Source organism: Numenius arquata, chromosome Z (genome assembly GCF_964106895.1).
Source record: "Numenius arquata chromosome Z, bNumArq3.hap1.1, whole genome shotgun sequence".
NCBI classification, from domain to species: Eukaryota; Metazoa; Chordata; class Aves; order Charadriiformes; family Scolopacidae; genus Numenius; species Numenius arquata.
The window spans coordinates 63147809-63167767 of record NC_133616.1 but is presented as its reverse complement, the minus strand read 5'-3'; the positions used below and the strand labels follow the sequence as shown (position 1 = coordinate 63167767).

The window sequence follows — 19959 nt, the reverse complement described above, 5'->3', positions numbered from 1 at the left end:
GATGAGATTCCCCCTGAGCCTTCTCTTCTCCTGACTGAACAGTCCCAGGTCTCTCAGCCTTTCCTTTTAGGGGAGATGCTCCAGTCCCTTCATCATCTTGGTGGCCCTTTGTGGGACTCTCTCCAGTACATCCATTTCTCTCTTTTACTGGGGATCTCAACACTGGACACACTACTCTAGGTGTGGCCTCACCAGTGCTGAGTAGAGGGGAAAGGTCACCTCCCTCCACTTGCCGGCAGTACTTTGTTTAATGCAGCCCAGGATTCTGCCTTCATTGCTGCTAGGGCATGTTGCTGGTGCATGTTCACTTTGTGTCCACCAGGATCCTCAAGGCCTTTTCTGAAAAGCTGCTTTCCAGATGGGCAGCTCCCCGCATGTCCTGGTGACTGGGGTTGCTTCTTGCAAGGTGCAGGACTTTGCATTTCCCCTTGTTGAACTGCATGAGGTTCCTGTCAGCCCATTTCTCCAGCCTGCCCAGGTCCCTCTGGATGGCAGCATGACACTCTGGTGTATCGGCCACTCCCTTCAGTTTGGTGTCATCAGCAAACTTGCTGAGGGTAAACTCTCCCATATCATCTAGCTCATTATAAAGATGTTAAACAGGTTCAGACCCAGTATTGACCCCTTGGGTACATGGCTAGTTGTCACTGGCCTCCAACTAGACCTTGTGCCACTGATCACAACATTCTGGGGGTGACCTTGATCTTAGTAATCACAATGGATACGCTATGTAAATCATGGGCAACCCTTGTCAGGATTCCAACTGACTGAAAAACAGAACTAGTAATAGCAGTTACTTCATTATGAACTGATGATGAGATTCATGCACTACCCTAAATAGTACACTAAATACAGTATTTACCATGTAAATAAGGCATTCTGAAGTCCTACCTAATCTGGCCCCTGAATTACTCCTTAATCAACATTTAAATACCTCAAACACTATTAGACACATCCAATGCACACACCTGATGCAAGAAAAGCCCTACCCTTCTTAGCATGTAGCTTCTTCTGTGTGTATCTTTTGCTTCTCCATGGCTGAAATGTCAGAAGACAATGGACTGCACCAAATAGATTTAATGCTTTTGTGGCTTAATCTTGTAAAATAATATATTATTTCTGTGATGAACCGCCAAGAAACAAGTGCAAGCAATCCTTAAATGTAATCATATTTTTGGCAGCAACTAGAAGATAGCTCCTGGCGATCCACATACATCTGTACCAAGCCCTACGCCATTGTAAATACTTATGGAAGAGCTTGTTTTGTTTGATAAACAGTACCGATTTATTTAGGAATTCAAGAGCTATTTCCAGCTGAACTGCTCACTTTGTAATGCCCTGTAATACAAAAGGTATAAAAATAACCACTACAGTGGTTACTGGTAGATTTCTAGGGGCCTTGCAGTTTACTTTCTGCTCTGTTGGAGACTACAGCAACCAAAGGTTGGGAAAGAACACTGAAGAAAGGAAAGCATATGTACCCACTACCCCCAGAGCAAAGAACATGGGGAAGGTGAAATGCCCACACACAATTTATGGAAGGCTAGGACAAAAAAGCCCCACAGCTCAGCAATTTGAGGAATCTTATGTACACTGATAATACCCTCAGTTACTAGCAAATAATTTCTCTCAGGATCAGATACAATAACCTCATTAAGACTCTTTCTTAAAAACAGACTCTTAAAATCGATGGTCATATATGCACATTCTAACATATACATACCATAATCAGAACAGTTGTGATAAGAATAAACTGTGTTTCTACAAATTTTTGTTGGAGGACTCTTAAAGTATTTGATGTACAGCCACGGCTTGCTCCACTTACTGAAATATACTGTAGGTAGGAATCCAACTCAAGGGAATCTTCTATCAGAAATGACCTGCCCTATGCCAAAAACCAACATGCACTAGAGGCTATGAACACATGTGCTGGCTCCAAAGCACCGCAGGATCTTTTAATGTTAGTGATCTTCCTGAGAGGAAACATACTTGCTCTGAGTAAGACACTCTGTTTGTGACATGGATACTGGAATTGCTGGTCCATTTATACCCATATTCCTCTAGCTGGTTCATATTTATATCCAGCAATACCAGTTTGCACACCATGTAATATCATTGTCTTATTCTTCCAATACATACTGGTGGAAACCTCAGGCTCTTCTCAATCTTCAAAGATACAGGTATGTAAACCACTACCGATTCCAAAGGAGTCACCTACTCCAGCAGACGCATGATTTGCTGCAATGACATGAAGCTCCACCACAAACTAATCTACACTCTTGTAGGGAGGTAGTAAGTATTTAATACCAAATTAGTTAAATTTTAACAATGTCAACCTAAGCACTAATTTACTATAAGAAACAATTTTAACAGCTCTAACAGCAGGAAAAACAACCTTGGCACTCCTCCTCTGCCCAAGTAGAAATGTGTCAACAACACATTGCTTAAGCATCTGGCAGATTTTGATGTTACACACATGGTAAGCTATTTCAACATAAATATTTACTTATTTATAAAATCAATATAAAATCACATTCCTGATTAATAACAACACAAAAAACCCCACCCAAACCACAAATCCATAAATCTGCATTTAAAATTTGTAGCTAAATTAAGAATCATTTTCTTTTAGTAAGTTTATACGCATGACATACAAAGATGAAGGCATCTGGTACCAGAGAAGAATAGATCAAAAAGGCAAATACTTAAAACAGAATAAAAAAATAAAATGGCATCAAAACCCATGTTATATTCCTTACTATCACCTTTGACAACAATCCTGTGTTTTCATGGTATCTCCTGGTCACGTTATAAAAAAAGCCTAGCTTGCATACTGTGTATCTCTTCAGCTGATTTGTAGAAAGAATCTGTCCATACTAATCATCTCTTCATCATCAGAATGCAAAATGTTTCTTGGCTGTTCTTTTGAGCTTCTAAGTAAAAAGCTGTTTCAAAACTCTAAGCAATAATGTCTCTTCTTTCTCCCGGAATAATCTGCACAATGGGGACAGTGTGTGTGTAGGCCATATGCTATTACTCACCTGTGGTAAAATACATAAAAGGATAACACACCAATTATCTTATTTTCCTTAGCAAGAGGAAAAATGCTCTATGAATTTCTACTGCAATATCATTGTAGAAAAAGTGACAATCTCATGACTATTTTAAAATTTGCAGTAGCTTTGACATGTAAGTCACTGATAACCAACAGAGGTCCTCCCTGGTTCCTCTTTACAACATTTTACTCCTGTTTAAGACTTTGTTCCACTTAAACTGGTGGAGACTAAAATAGTTGAAGGCAATCACAAGCTACTTCACAGTACCACACTGTGCATAACTATAATTCTACAAAGACATTTAAAAGCACAGACTCTGATTCTTACTCTTAATCTATGTTGTGTTTTTTGACCCATGATAGCCTACATTCAAGTGAAGTTTCATACTTGTCAGCCACATCCTATGAAAATATTGCGAACTCAAAACATTATTTGTATTTAAATCACATTGACTGTACTAGTAAAAACAAGAAGAATATAATTAGGGGCCTAAATGAAGTTTGTAACTCACAATTTTATAAAAGTAATTATTAGAGAATATTGGAATTCCAAATCTGGGGGAGCAGTCAGAATCCACACAAAAAATCAGGATGTTACTTCAGCAGAAAATCAATTTCCTACTGCAATCTTACCTAATTATAATGAAATTTTAATATTGTGCTATATTAGCATCTTATTATAAAGCTTCTGATAAAGACACTGAAATGCCTCAGTGCAAAGCCCTGTTTTTACAAGTTTTCCACAGAAGTGTGACTTACATCCAGACTACTACAGAACACAGTCAATCCTTTGATTTTCACAAGTATATACAAAATGTTAGCAATAAAATCTGGTAAATCCGAATAATCTTTGCTGAAGGATACTTTAATTGAAGTAGTTTCTTCTACTAGTTACCAGTTTTTGTCAAAACCCCCTTCCTCTGAAATCTTCCATTTAATTTTTTTTTCTCTCCTAACAACACACTTTTTCATTTTTTAAGAAGAATGGTTTAATTCCATCTCCTGCTTCATAAGTTTTAGTTCTTTTTCCTATTTCCTACTGTTTCAGTTGTGTTTTAGATAACTCCTTTTGCTCAATTTGCATGCCGCATAGCAATGTATTGCTCTCTATTTTTTTGTTATGAATGTACAGAAACTAGGAATGCACATGCAGCCAAGATGCCCATTTAATATTTCTAGGACTGAGATTTTCCTTTAAAAGATTGCTCAAGAATGACACTTTGTTAATTCATATACCTGATAAAATACACTTTTTTCATGGCTTGAACATAAGCTAATGCTTACACCCTTTAAGAAGGTTATCTTCCAATTTTACTCTAAACCTGATCATGGAAAGAATACCATAAAGACAAGACTGAACCAGAAAGAGATTTTTAATGCCAGGTCCTTTAGAAAGAAGCTACAGAAAACTTTGATCGCTGGATATAAAACACTCTTTGTTATTCTTGGTTCAGGTGGCCTTATGAGCCTCCATTATTACAACACACTTTTGAGGAAAAAAATCCTCTAAATCTTAAAAGTAGCCAAGATATCTGAAATTACATATAAATTTAATTTAGTACTTTGTTAGCACAATAAGAAAGTTACTCTCCTTTTTCAGTTGTCTCATTAGGATGCAATGCCTTGACAAGTACAGGCCACCATTACAGAAGATGTATTCCTTTTGTTATCTGACAGAAATATTGCAACCTTCTCTGCTAAATAACCCTAAAAACAAATTCTGTTATACCTCTAATAGGAAAGGGAAGAAAACAGGAGCATAACTGAAATGCACCTCTATCTAGTGTTAAGCTATGAAACTCTATTATCAAATACCAATAGCTGCAGGCTTTTCTTCAGATTCCAGAACTAAAGAACCTGAAAATCTGCCTAAATTCTACTATAATACTAGAAAAATACTTCAAATTTTCCTGACATACAAATCACAGGCCTTCTGCATGATCATAATACTACTGAATGGCAAATAAGTGGCAAAAGATTCCTTTAATGCTTATGCAATAAATATTGTCATTTTCTGTACATCTTTTACATATTATAGATCCTCACTTCTCATTGTGGATTTAATTTCCTTAAAGAAAATAAAAGATATATTTTAACATTTAAAAATACATGTATCAGAACAGTCATGCTCATGAGAATTACAGCTTTGGGCCAAAAATCAGCACACAGAGAGTTCTCAGCATTTCTACAAGCCTGGCCAGATGCGTGGGTACCACGCAGGTAATTCACAGCGGGATCCTCTTTGGAGCAACAAACCTAGCCTAGGTAAAATTGTGGTAACTGAATCACTCACTGCTATAGTCTGCTTCTTCCTTTCAGCTGAGATTTCTGCTCCTGAAGAGCTGTCCTCAGGTCAAACAAATTCAAGATGCTCTTCCTAAAAGGCAGCACCACTACCACAGCTGTTTCCGTTTTCAGCACACTAATTCCTTCTTGTCACAAGATGAAAATCTCTAATTGAGTGACAGGACTCCTTTGTGATAAGCTTGAAAGTCTCCTTGCTAAGTCCCTTTGCTTCTCTCCAATTTCTCTCAGCAGGCCCAAGAAGGCTTGCCTGAAAGTGAGACTATTCAGCAACCTCCTTCAAGCCCTCCATGTCAGCCTTGCTGGACTGAGAAACACACGCTACCTGAACCATGAGCACACATGTTGTCTACAACAGTGAAATTCAGCTTGTTTTCGCAAAATAAAGCAAAACCAAACAAAACACTTGCAAAACCAACCAACACTATGGGGGGCCAAAAACCAGGAAAACAACTTTTGGTTAGCTTTGCATGGATAATTGTTTGTTAATTAATTGCTAAAGGAGACTGTATTAGTTCTGTGATACCAAGAAGCTGCAACATGGAGCAGATAGATTGTTTACGCTTTCCGTCTTTGAAAGCTGAGCTCAAAGACTTCTAAATATAAACTACAGCTCAAATTGGTTCAGTGACTGAAAAATAAGGGTCATGTAAGATTGTTATGAGTGCATTTTCATGAAAAGAATCTCTCTACCTTTATGTTCTCACTTAAATTTATATTTCTTCATAATTTCTTTCCACGTCTAACTCATTAACGTACTCATATCTTCCAAGACAGCATCAGAGCTGCACGGATCTCATGTCATTTGCAAACTTATTCATCAACATTAGAACAGCTACTACAAAATGGATCTTTCTTTTTTCTTTTAACACTTTTCATTCATCTCACTCGACATTATTTATAGTTCATTATTTTTCCGTGTACAGAAAATGTTTGGGGCCATATCACAGGTGGCTTTCTCACATCAAAATAGATCCAGAATTTTTAAATCAGTTATTGGCAACGAATACATAGCCTTGCTCTTCTAACAAACTAGCAGTTAATTTTCTTTCATGAGGTCAGAATTTGATTTTACTACAGAGGATCCAAAGACTACATTAGCACTAGTGAAACAGCAGCAGATCTCCAGAGTGAAACAGTTGGTGCTGAGGACCTGAAACATACATTTAGGGGAAAATGCAGTATTTCAGACTAGATGTCTCCTGGTTCTGAAGACTGAACTCCCTCCCATCACTAGTTATGCATCTTCCTATTTTGTTTCAGCTGAAAGGAGTAAAGTTTGAATTCCTGAAGACTACTCAATGATGGCAGCATAGCATCCTAAGCGGCAGTGGGCAAATTTGCTTCAAAGGTGTATTCCTGATCCAAGCAAAAACATTAATGCAGATATAGCCAAATAAAAATGAACTCCTTATTTCCCTGATGATTCTCTTTTCTAGTAGTCAAACTAACACAAGATTTCTTAAACATAAAAAATGTATTTCAGAAAATTTAAAAACCTTCACAACATGAGGTCAAAGATGTTAGAAAAATAAAATGTATTTAATATGGTTAAAATAGCATTTCTACTAATAAAGTCCTTGGGTATGCACTGAGGTTACACAAGGATTTTACATACCAGTCATTTCATCAATAATAAATTGAAGAACATAACATGCATTTTTTCTAAAAGATTATAAATAAATATGAGAGACTTTTCCATTAAAGAAATCACTTGCAGATACCTTTTTAATGCCCTCAGTTTTTCTAATTTAAATTCTATTATTAGAGTATCATTAAAATTCCAAGCAGGCAGATTTGGTCTACATGAAACGAGACATGGGACAGGCCTTTTGTGACACAATTAAGAGTGTTCCTTTCAAGGGCAACATCACAGAAGGTGAACACTAATTTGACTAATATGGTAAAGGAGGATGAATGATTATGGGAAGGAAGGAAAGCAAAAACAAACTAAGAATCATAATTTTTTTCTGTGAAGTTCTCTGTCATATTTAACTTTCACTTTCTAAACAGGTTATTACAGGGACAGCAATTTGCATAAACAGATTAAAGATTGCATGAAACGTCAAAGACTGCTTTGCAGCTATAATATGAACAAAGAAAAAACAGTCTTTGCAGATCTCAAATGAATTTTAAGGAAATGATCAAAGATAGTCTGATAATAGCACATGATGCATAAAATACCCCCAACACTAGGTATCAGAGTGCATATGCTATTTCTGAAAATAACTTAAAACTTCTCCACTTCCCCATATGAAAGCCAGAGCTTCATGCAAATTAGAAAGGAAAGCTCACAACACTTTTTCTTAGTTCTGAAATACTTTTTTCCAACAGCTAATTTTTATCAGATGGGAAAATTAAAATCATCGTAAACTTGTAGCTCAGACCAAAAGGTATTACAAAACAAAACAATTTAAATATCTTTTAAAACAGGTGCCCTAAAGCAATTTAACTCATCTAGCTAACACCCTTTTCAATACTGCTTTACTTGCTTCAAACTGCTGGTCATGAAGTACAGTATACATTGGGTTTAGTTTACACAAAGCTTAAGTAGCTATCAGACACTCAGATCATACTCGATAAACTCTTGAAAGCCTACAAGCAATACATGTAATATTTTAAAAAACCTGTACAGTAAAGTTTCCTGTCACCCAATATTATTCATAGCACTACCAGTCAGTATTACCACGGACATCCTTTCCATTACTCCATGTAACCTATCAGAATGAAAGTTGAAAAGTTCATTAACCCTAAAGGAAATACTCCTGAATATTAAGCCTGATGCACACCAGAACAAAGTCATATAATGAAACAAATGCAGCCTCTGTGACTGGATTTTATGGATACATGCTGATTACTTGGCGCACTTTGGGAAACCTGAGCAGTCAAACTACTTTTTCACTGCATCTGAAATCAACCACCAGCTGGTCACAAAACTAGCATGATCCTAGAGGAAATACTACTATTTCCACTAATTTTACTTAATACTAAGACTAACTCAAGTCAACAAGTCCAGAGAAGAGTGAGCCCACTTCATTTTTCCCCCTGAAAAGAAGAAAAACAAAAAACTGACTTTGCACCCAATGACAGTAGAAAAGCTAAAAAGCCTGTCTTAAAAATTGTCCTCCATCACTTCGTAAGGAGATTATGATGCATCTGAATGCAGTGGTAGTGGTATGGATTCAGATCCTGGACAGACCTACCACACAGTCATATATGTCTGCGTGGTTTATCATTCAAGTGATTTGGACTATTTCTATGTAAGTTTACACCTCAAAGTCCATGAGCTCAAGTACAGTAATGGAGAAACGATCGGGAAAATATTTGGGACCATATTTCTTCTATAGTGTAGGTACTAGAAAAATTATTTGACTATACATAGTTGCACAAAACTATGCATAAATTAAAACAACTTAAAAAAAATTATAGCAAAATGAAACATAAATGTCAGGAATATGGGAACTGCCTGACGTCAAAGTAAACAACAGAGAATGAAGAGATGTTTTTCGGATTATATTTTCCTCTTTAACCTTAGCAGAGAATAACTAAGAATAAGCTTTTTTATCATTAGTATGTAGTAACATACTGCACTGGAGTTTTCCATTTGCCAAAACAGGGCTTCTTTCATGGTATGTACATTACACAACGGCAGAAAAAAAGCCAGGAAACAGAAAGAACATTAAACATTTAAAACAGGTTATTATAATGAAATTTGCAAACAGATATAAAAAGATTTCAAGTTTGACAGCCCTTATTTTTAACTTAAACAGTTTATATCAAAATACAATTATTCACACATCAAAAATAACGTCCTATGCTTTCTCATAAGTTATACAATGAATTCAAGCAATATTTTACGTTCAATAATGTGTCAGTTCGGTAATCAGCAAGACATTAACCTAAAATGTGTATTTAAGAAGCCCCATTCTTTAAATTTTAAAATTATATAAAATAGGCAAGCACAGATAAGTGTAATAAAATCATGCTAATTTTGAGAAAGAGACTATGCTTTAATTTCTTAGGATTATAAGCAGAATTTGTGGAATACAGAAGGTGCTTTACACATGCTTGAAACTAGTCTTTTTAAAAACAAATCCAGAATAAATGGCTTACTCAAAATGCAAAGATGTAAGTGGAAAAGAGCTGTCTTATGAAGGAAATATCAATCAAGTAGATACTAACTGCAAATCCATGAGAAGAAGCCAAGGAGACTCTTAGGCTTTCTAGACAGTGATATAGTTTAATAATTCTATTTCTTTTTGTTTCCCTCCTGAAAGACTTTCTGCAGTAGCTTACTGATTAAAAAGGGTATTTTTACTTCAAATTTGCAATAATGCTGGAATGATAGTACATTTTTCTGTGTCTGTATAAATTACTTTTGAGATATGAAATAGAGACAAAACAGAGTTGTCATAACTCTTCCAAATTTCATGAGAACTGTACCACTTAAAAAACACCATTTTATCAAAAATTTTACTTCATCACAGCTTTACAGGCAATGAATTATGACTTTCAATTACTTAGTAGTGAAATCCAAATGGAAAACCAAAAATAGAAGTAGGACGATATTTTGTTAGATGCTAAATGCCATTTTTTCAAGACAGTAAGGATTTATTATAAAAACGAGGATGGAGCTTTATTTTAAAAGGATGTGTTGCACTGAGCAGAGGATGTTGAAAAAGCTCAGAAAAAGAAAGTCACAAAACAAGCGAGAATGAAAAATCTTCTGAGAAGTTCATAGAACATATTTTAAATAATAAAGCAACCCCCTCAAATTCATTTCAGTTAAACAGAGTTCTTGGAATGTATGCCTTACCTTAACAACAGGATTCAGCAGAACGACACCTGATTTCTTTGTAATAACTTGCTTTGTTGTGTAATGATGTTCTATGAGCTGAGGAATAGTTGGAAACCCAGTTCCTTCAAAACGATACTGATTCTGCATGGAGGTAAAAAGAAATAATTGTTTCTCTACAAGCAATATTTCAAACAAGAAACTGCAAAAGTGCATCATCAAGCTTTCCTCACTAGTAACAAAACAAAGAAATGCTCAGTTTTACAGAATCAGATTTCTTTCCTAATACTGAACTAAATGGAATGATAGCTAGGAAAACCATTATTAAATGCAAAATTACGGCATCACTTATTTAAGGCAACATGATAAAATAACTACTTATTTAAATTCTTAATTTAAAGAGATAGGAGAGTTAAATTTAAAACTCTGACAGAGTGAAATACAAATATTCTAAACCAGAAAAAACACTAACTTTCTAATTACTTAAAGTTCTGAGCATAACAGAAAACAAACTTAAACATCTGACAATAAAATAAACAGGAGATAAGAAACACTATCTTACTCAAATCTTACTGCATTTACAATGTTTGATAAAAGTAATGAATGTCTAGCATATAGTGTAAGCTGCATGATTGGTCTTTAATAAGAAGTACAGAACTGAAGAGCCTAAAGCAACTAAAAAGAAAGGCAGGTCATGCATATAATTCATAGAGAAGTTGGGCAAGACAAAATTCCTCCCCCTGCGCTGGTTCACAACATTATTTCTTTTTATATATATAGTTGATCTCAATGGAAACAATTAAATCTTTTAATATTTTCTTAGAAGCAGATAATATTTTCTTATCAAAGACTGCTATGACGTATCATTGTTTCAGCTGTTAAGGGCAAAACATGTATTTTCATTGCTTATCTTTGTCCATACACTTGATGGGGGGGAGGGAATAGTAAAGAAGTTTTTATTTCATCCTCCTGAAATTCTTAAGTTATATACTGCTGCTGACTAGGAAACAGGATAAAGTCTTGTGTCTACACAAGACTCAGCTTCTATAGTTAGAGCACAAGAGAGAAACTGCCATAAGCCAGCCTGACAACAGCAGCAATAAGTAAGTACTGCCGATTTACACAACTGGACAATGAAAAACTCTCCAAATAGCATGCAGACTATTTTCTTTCTAGCCCCTAGGGTTAAATTCCTTGCCCAATGCATTATAAATTTCCCTTCATTAGGGGTTAAAGCATTAACTTCCTGAAACGTTATCACTGTTAGTAAAGACAGCTTGGTCACATCATCTATTTTTAACATTCCCGGTTTTCTATCACAAAAATGTTTTCATAGTCTGGATACTTTTTGTTGTTTATTTTGTTGTTTAACTTCATTCACTAATTCAACAGCGACTCACTTTGACTGACCAGTAACACAGCTTCCATTCCTTTCAAATAAGCTCCTTCAAATTTTTTTTGCTGATGATTCAAAAAACCTGACGTTCTAAGAGTCTCTCTAACACAATAACCAGTACTGCCTGTTATGTCCTCATCCCAGACCCAGCCGTGCACCCATCTGCTGCCATCTATGTAAGACCTTTAGGGCAGACAGTGTTCTTTGATTCAATGCATTTACACATGATCCTGAACGTTATCAAGATCACTAACAAACAATTTGAAAATAGCACACCCTCAAATAAGTAGAAGCTGTGAATTTTGATGCTTAGTGCTGAATGGTGAACTAACTTATCACACACACAGTTTTATTAAGATTAGCCTTTAAAACACTGGTAAAACCAGAGAGAGAACACTTATGCAATTAAAGCACCGTTGTTAAAACAGGTGTATGTCCCATTCTACCCTTATCTGATTCAGAAGAAAATTTGGGTATGGAGACCAATTTTTTCTCCACATGGGGAGCTGTCAGTGATCCAAGAGTGTGCTTTGACCAGACACAGAGACACAATTCTACTTTGTTCATACCAATGTAAAGAAACAAACAAACCCCTTGCATTAAACTCCCCTCAAACTTCCCCAAAAAAATGTTCACAAATACAGTTCCTCTTGTTATATGACTGTCTCACTGTCTACTCCTTTTTAGAGCTTAAGAAGCTTTTTTCTTTTTACAATTAATGCTTTTTTTCATAATAAATGCAGAAAAATCACCTCACAGGAGTACATAAGGAGTCCTGTATTTATTTAAGAAAAAAAGTTTTAACTTCCACCATTGCCAAGAAAAGCTGCCACAAATGAATCTAGAGAGCAGATGAACATAATGCCCTGTTATTAAATGTACAAGCAGACAGATCTAGCGACCTGACAATATTTGGACTGTCCGAGCTATGTAATATTAAACAATACCAGTCTTACATTTCAAATGTGATTCCCAAGAGAAAGTAGTGAAATTATGGAAATAAAGAGAGCTTTTTAATTATTTTGTTGTTGAAAAAACAACACAAAAAAGTCAGCTTAATGGTAGGGGTGGTCTCAAAATAATACTTATAAAAAAACCCCTCTATTTTAATTAACTCGAAAGTCCAATCTACATTTTTTGAACATCTATTTGCCACATACAATGATTTAGACAAAATTATTTTAGCCACACCAAGTATACAACGTATATTTATTTCTGCTGGGTGGGGATCAGAGAGCTCCAAGCATCTTGTAAGACTCTGTGTGTCTACGTACAAGTAATTTTCTCACTCAGCTCTCTGACATACCAAAATATTTTAAGGACATAAAATCAAAATAAAAGAAACACTGACTTTGTGTAAAGGTTCACTTTTACAAGGAAAACTCTAGGTGAACATTAATGAAAGTTCCAGCTGGACATGTGTCCATAATCATTGATCGTACAGAAGCCTTCCAACTTCTATGAAGTTTGAAAAATACTTCTTTTTAATGAAAGAAATTTCTTTCATTAAAAAGAAATAAACCAGGTACACAATTTTGACTTCCCCCAGGCCTGCTGCATCAGGATTTAGACCAGGAAATTCCCTCCGAGTAAACATCATTATGTGACTAGATTAGTGTATTTTTCTGTATATGGGAGATTTTATTACAAGAGATTGAAATGAGTTTTGGCAGCTAACTGAATCAAAACTGAGAATGATTTGCTGCTATGTTATACTTCAAGAAGAATTTCTTGTAATGTTATGTCATATTTTGAATTAGTCTGAAATTCTGAAAGGTAAAAATACATACATTTAAAAAAATGCATTAAGAAGAATAGAAGGAAATACATTGGATAAAGGCATATGAAAATTAACATACTGTTTAAAATTTTTCTTAAGTTAGAGGAACAAGGGGATCAATTCAAGACCTTAGAAGCACATATGCTGTGCAACTTCTACAAGCGTTTCTGTTATACTGAATAAAACAATATCGACAGGGCTAAAAAGAACATAAGCATCTCTAATGCAGTAGGGACTTCAATTCCCAACTGTATAGAAACCAACACAGCTTTTTTTCTTCTCCATGAATGTTTCCATTTTTCAGGAAGATTCAATAGAAACTTTACAGTCTGAATTAAAAGTAGCCTAATTAGCACCCACTATGAAAATGTGTTTACAAATAAATAACTGTGCATGTATAAACTAGTAGTAACAAGTTCTGGATTTCAAAACATTTAGAGAAATATCTTGGCTTTTCAATGTAAGGTAAAAGATGTTGAATAACTTCATATTTTCCTTCTGTTTTCCAAGATGACTTTTCCCCCTGATTTCAGCACTGATGGAAATACTTCCAACAGTTTTCACATTTTCATATAAAAGGTAAAGCTGTTTGCCATAGTAAATTATGTAGATTGCAAATTGTTTAGCTGAAATTATAAACTTCCTAACATTGAATATTCAGTACTATATCAGAGACGTACATCAGCATATTGTATGATAAAGTGTCTCCGTTGTCCATCTGAAAACACAGAAAGGACATATTCACCAGGTTTCCCGTGGCTCTCTCGCACCAAGAAGTCTCCTTGCTGTTTTAACAGTTCCTGGGCTTCTATTCTTGGAATTGCACCATGATACCAGTCTTGCTCAGCCAATGGTTTCTCAGTGGTTGATATTACATCAAAGAACTTGAAAAAAAATTTAAGAAAAAGGTTACTGTAACAGTAGACTTTTAGAGTTTACTTTTGTATGAAAAGCATGATAAACAACAATAATTTGTATTTCTGAATCTAAATTACATATTTCTGTTAACAAACAAAATCAAGGCCCTTACATTTACACAAGGCATACTGATCACCTTCTTTTGTATTACTTAAAATTTAATATGTAAAAAGTAGAAGTTAATGGAAACATCCACAAAACCATGTAATATTTTTCTCTTGGCCTGCTATTTTTCTTAAACCAACTCTTTCTCACACATTCTGATGTGCTATTAACAATTCAAAATGAACCATTTCTTTATCCAGACAGAAACTTCTCAGGCATAAATATGTAAGAAATTGATTTATACAAAGCACTTGAATTTGATAAATTGTTTTCACATAATTTACCAATTGCATCCCAAATCAACTAATAGCTCTATGAGATATTTTTCTGTATCACAGAATATACACCTGGGTGTACTGTGCTTGTGAACAAGAGTTTCTGAAGGCACAGAGATTCTAAGAAATTATTTTCACTGGATATAACTGGAAGGTTATGAGTTTTAAACTACAATTTCACATATTAATTTTAACAATCTTACATTGTTTAAGAAAACACTGAGGAAAACTTTATATTTTGTTCCATGAGCACTTCAGATTCATTTGTTATGGCTAGACAGACAAGTTCTTACTTAAGCTCTATGTCATTTGAAATCATTTGTGCCAGAGCTCATAGAAATTCTCACTGCCAGAGCGGTAAAGCTCTGAACAAAATAACACAGTGCATACTGTATTGTGAGGGAACAGGTTTGCGAATGCGTCCCAGGCAAGTCTGCTGAACTGCATTTTAGATAACTCTCAGAGTGGGAATGAATAGACACAAAGAAAGGCAATCTCAGAACTACTTGTTTTTAAGTAACTGTAATTCTTTAGCACTTCCATAGTAAAGTTTCAGGTATAAAAAATGCCTTTGTCTGTGGGTTCCTGGCTGCCTTTCTAAGGTATACCTCAAAAGATCTAGTTTAGTCCAGGATCATGATGGAAAACTGGAGAACATATTAAAAGCCTGACAGAGCCTTGTATTCTCAGACATTGACACTGGGATCTAGAGCCCTGGGCCTGTATCAGGGATAATTTCAGACATGAGATTTGAGGCCACCATTTTATTCAGTAGACTCATCACTACAAAGAGCATGCTCTATTACAGCTTTTGCTCTATTACAGGTTCAGAGTTAGGAAGGACTAAAAGAAAGTGCACAGTCAGAGTTTTTTAGGAGTCAAAGATGTACTCCAAGGTACTGGGTTTATCAACGTAGTGAACTACTAAAAGCCCAAGATTGGGTTTGGCCAAGAAGGCCGTCAGGTATTTCTATTTCATCAACAGTTAAATACATCTCAGATCAGAGCTGCCTGCCACTGCTAAATTACACTAAATCATTCTCTTTCAGAAATTCCTCAAAGAAAAAAACAGTTTTCAGAATGTTAGAGGAAATGTTTTAAGGATAAAAGGACAGTTCAGGGTTAAAAAATTACTTCCTGGTCTTCACAAAAAAAGGTTAAACAAAAAATAGTTTGACATGCAACTCATTTTATAGCTTACTAAAGAGAAAGCCACCAGATAATAAACCTGCATACATTCAAATTGAGTAAAATCTGAGTCACTGTTCAGACAATCATGATCACATCCCAAAATAAAACATCTTAGAAGAACTTTATGACAGAGAAAAAGCTTATGGAAGAACTTCAGAGCATTCTAGACGTTGCTAACTATGACATTGTTTATGACACTGTCATCAATCTTCCTCCTCCTTTTAAATTTGGTTAAACTAGTATTTACTACTTTAGAAGGAAACAGTGAAAATTCTACAAGGTATCCTCTACTATTGTCTCCTACCTTAAATTACCTTTACTTTTTGTCATATAATATGGGGCAGCCATAAGCAAGGTGGTTTCTCTGATGAAACAAGCAGCAATTATTTGTGTTTTGAGTGTTATTAAAATTGCATTATTTTTATGAGCAATGTATTTTCTGTATGATAACATATTCACCCTGACTGGCTATGAAAAAACATAGCTAAAAGCCCAGAAAGAACAGTGCAAATGCAAGATATAGAATCATTTTAATATTGACTTCAACTCAGTTTACACTACTTAGTGCTAACGTTTCTACTGCATTTTATACTTAAAACTAAATGGTTTAAATACAAGAAAGGTTAGTCTTTAAGCAAAAAAAGCTACCTGCACAAAATTAAATTCCCATCTCTTTTCTTTACTGGGTTTAAATATCAGTAAGCAACTGAATATGACTAATTGGAGACCTGAAAGAACAAGTTTGCATTCTAAGCCTCAGTGTTTTACAATTTCACTTGGTGGATGAGATCTCTTGCTCATTTGTATATGCACACTTACAGGAGCACTTAGTGATTCAACAGCTTAAATAAAGAAATATTTTTCTAAGATTTTTGTTCTTAATTTGACTGGAAGCTAAAAATAAATAATTAACAAAATCATACAAAGGATGGACTCACACTATCAAATTTCTATGCTCCTGCCCAATCCCCCCTTTTTTTTGTCTTTTCTTTTTCCCTCAAGATTTCCATTAATTGCCATATTTTGCTCATGGGTTATTTGAGGGGGGAGAAGGGCTGGTGTGTGTTTGCCCAGGGAGGTGGTTGAGGCCCCTTCCCTTGAGATATTCAAGGTGAACCTTGACAAGGCCCTGGGCAACCTCGTCTAGATGGGGGTGTCCCTGCTGACTGCGGGGAGGTCGGACTAGATGACCTTTGGAGGTCCCTTCCGGCCTGGACCAATCTATGAATCTATGAATCTATGTGTGTGCCTTTATATACTTCATCACACTTTGCCTTCTGAAAGGAGGAATATATGAGGACATTTCCCTTCCTGAGAGAAGGGAAATGCCCTTATATACTTCATCATGCTCCTCGTGGACCTAGTACTGTCCTCTTTACTACTAAGCCCCCTTCTTTCTCCCTATTTAACAATCCATTGAAACAGCAGTTTTTCTCCAACAGTAAAATGAAGCAGTCCCCAGCTGCTGCCCTTAGCCAAGAAAAAAATGAGCAAAAAGCAGTGTATTATTTCTAACTTCAAAAAATGATATATTATTCCTGTACGCTGCCAATAAAATAATAATATAAATTATATTTTATTAAATTAATAGCTTACTTATATTGCATTTTCACATTATTCTGAGCTCAAACTTTATGTACTTCATTATTTTCCATCTTTAGGCAAACAAAAGATTTTGTCAAAACATTTTTTCTCTCACAGTGTAAAAGAGGGGTACAGACACACATGAGAAAGTAAAGCAATAAATTTAGGTTGATAAACTGAGACAATTCCCTATGGAATATCCTGCCCTTTGCCTCAGTGTACTTGACTCCTTCCCACATACTAATGCACCATATGAAAACAACATTAATTTTACCTATGAATCTATAAACAATAAAAAAGTCATCCTATTAACAATAGCAGATGTCTGTGCCAAGCTCAAATACCACAGTCACAAAAAATAGGCACAAGGGCAGAAGGTGGCATTCATGATGCAATTTGTTCAGACTCTTCATTCAGTTCATTCATAGCACTACATTACAGGTACGTGAAAGTTGACCCTTTTCTTGTGTTTTCTCTCCTCATTTGATTAAACTAAAGTCTCTTGCTGTTACAGAAAACTGTATTCCATTTTGTCCAAGGGAAGCTTGACAAACCTTGTTGGTTTATCTTCAAACTAAAATTTTTTCCTATATCACCTCTTACCTTCTCAGTCTGAGAACATGTAAATCATTTAAGTGCCAGCACGTAACTAAGAGTTAAACTCCTGGCTGATTTTGCAAGCACACGGTTTCTCTACATCTTTCGTCAGATGACATAAAAAAAATTTATTTTCTCTATTTACACACAAAATTCAGTTTCTCCCACCAATTAAATATGGGATGCTGTTTTTAGAATAGCACTGCATTTAAACCAAGATATTGCTCCACTTCTAAAGTTTCAATATACTTAAAACATAATATGAAAACAGGTAGCTAACATCACAATTTTAGAATATATGCTACAACAGGATCAGTACTAGTCCTTTTCCTACTCTATTTCGAGATCATTTTTTGTATCGGTCTATTTAAAAAAATAACAAATTATTTTATGTATGTTATACCTTCAATAATCGCTTTGTTAACTTCACTGATTAGTTTTAAGTACCAGTTTATACATTTAGCAATAAGCATGGTTATGTAATTGTCAGCAGGAAAAAGCCAAGCAGCTAACCACATTAAGAGCTAAGTACTAATTTGTGAAGCAAATTTTCGCTGTATATGCATGGTTAGCTTTTCTAACACACAAGAAATTGCTAAATCGAAACACAAAGCAAAACTGATTGGTTTACATATTCTGACTTTGAAGATCATTTAAGTGACAGGTAATCAAAAGTACACTTGTTACTTGGGTTTTAGTTTCTGCCTCAAATGACCCAATTCCGATCCTACTTCTCTTAAACATATTCCAAGGCTTCAGCAATCCTACCTACCATATATCTACACCCAGGTTTATACCAACTTCCATGGAATTAACAGTGATATAGATTAGAACTAAAACAAAATGAGGCACATAGGTTACTCAAAATGACACTTTAATTAAAGCCAATGAAAATTTTGACATTGATTTCCCATGATTTTATCTTTAAGAATAATAAGGATTTGATCTTTAAGACAAATGTTTTATCTTGACCCTCTTCTTGAAATTTTATCTCTTCCAATTTTTCTCTGAAGTAGTTTTAAGTAGTATTTTTATTTTTTTTAAAAATCATGACAAGTTGTACAACACAGACAAAGTTAAAGGCTGTTTCTCACCTACACAAAGAACAGAGGTAACAGCAATATACATTTTTAACATGCTTTTATTATGAAATGTTGCATTTTTACATCAATTAGAAAGTTTATAAAGGAAACATCATGATAATGTGGAGATTTTTTTTTATTTTTAAATATTTTAGCAGGGGTTTTCCTACTATTTTTTCAAATATTTAATGTAATGTTCACATTTGTCACAGGAGAAGCCTTCCTGTCCTAATTTTATCTCATTATCATACTTATTCCATTTCTTTATCACTATATACAATTTTCCTACGTATACACACACGTACACATATATGTGTGTATGTGTGTGTGTGTATATATATATGTATGCAACTGTAATCTCTTCCACACATTCTGAATATTGTTTAGCTTAAACAAAGTATACCGGGTCCTTTAATGGGTCCTTGGATGCAATCCTGGAGCATAAAATAGAAGGCCCATTCATTCTAAAGTTTTCTCAAAAAATGCTATTCTGAGCTAATGTTTCAGGTCACAAGATCACAATTAAAAGGCAGTTTTAAAAAGTTTTTTAAATTCTGCCCAAGTTTTTATGGGTTTGGTTTTTTCATTTGGATTTTGGTTTGGGATTTTTTGGGAGTTGGTGTTTATGGGGTTCTTTTGTTGGGAGGGTTGGGATGATCACACATTCCATTTTAGGAAAACTCAGAAGGAAGGTTTTCAAGTAAAATCTGACACCTTGCTAAGCAGGTGCTCATGTATTCAAACCAGTCTTGCAGGCTTCTACGGGAAAACAAACAGAGGTAATACAAAAGAAAAGACGTAAGTTTCTTGATCCATTAGGGAACAAGAACAAAAGCCAACTAGAAGTAAGAGACACTCAAGAACTGTTTTCATTGGT

General features: G+C 35.0%; 1 protein-coding gene across 1 annotated transcript in view; it reads right to left on the bottom strand.

Moving 5' to 3' along the window:
- FER (FER tyrosine kinase) overlaps positions 1–19959 on the bottom strand; it is a 174134-nt gene that overhangs the window by 71492 nt on the left and 82683 nt on the right. The window contains exons 12-13 of the mRNA XM_074165781.1: positions 14011–14214; positions 10176–10298 (exon numbers count right to left, since the gene is read on the bottom strand). Of these exons, the coding sequence (XP_074021882.1) occupies positions 10176–10298; positions 14011–14214 (327 nt within the window). The remainder of the gene's footprint in view (positions 1–10175; positions 10299–14010; positions 14215–19959) is intronic.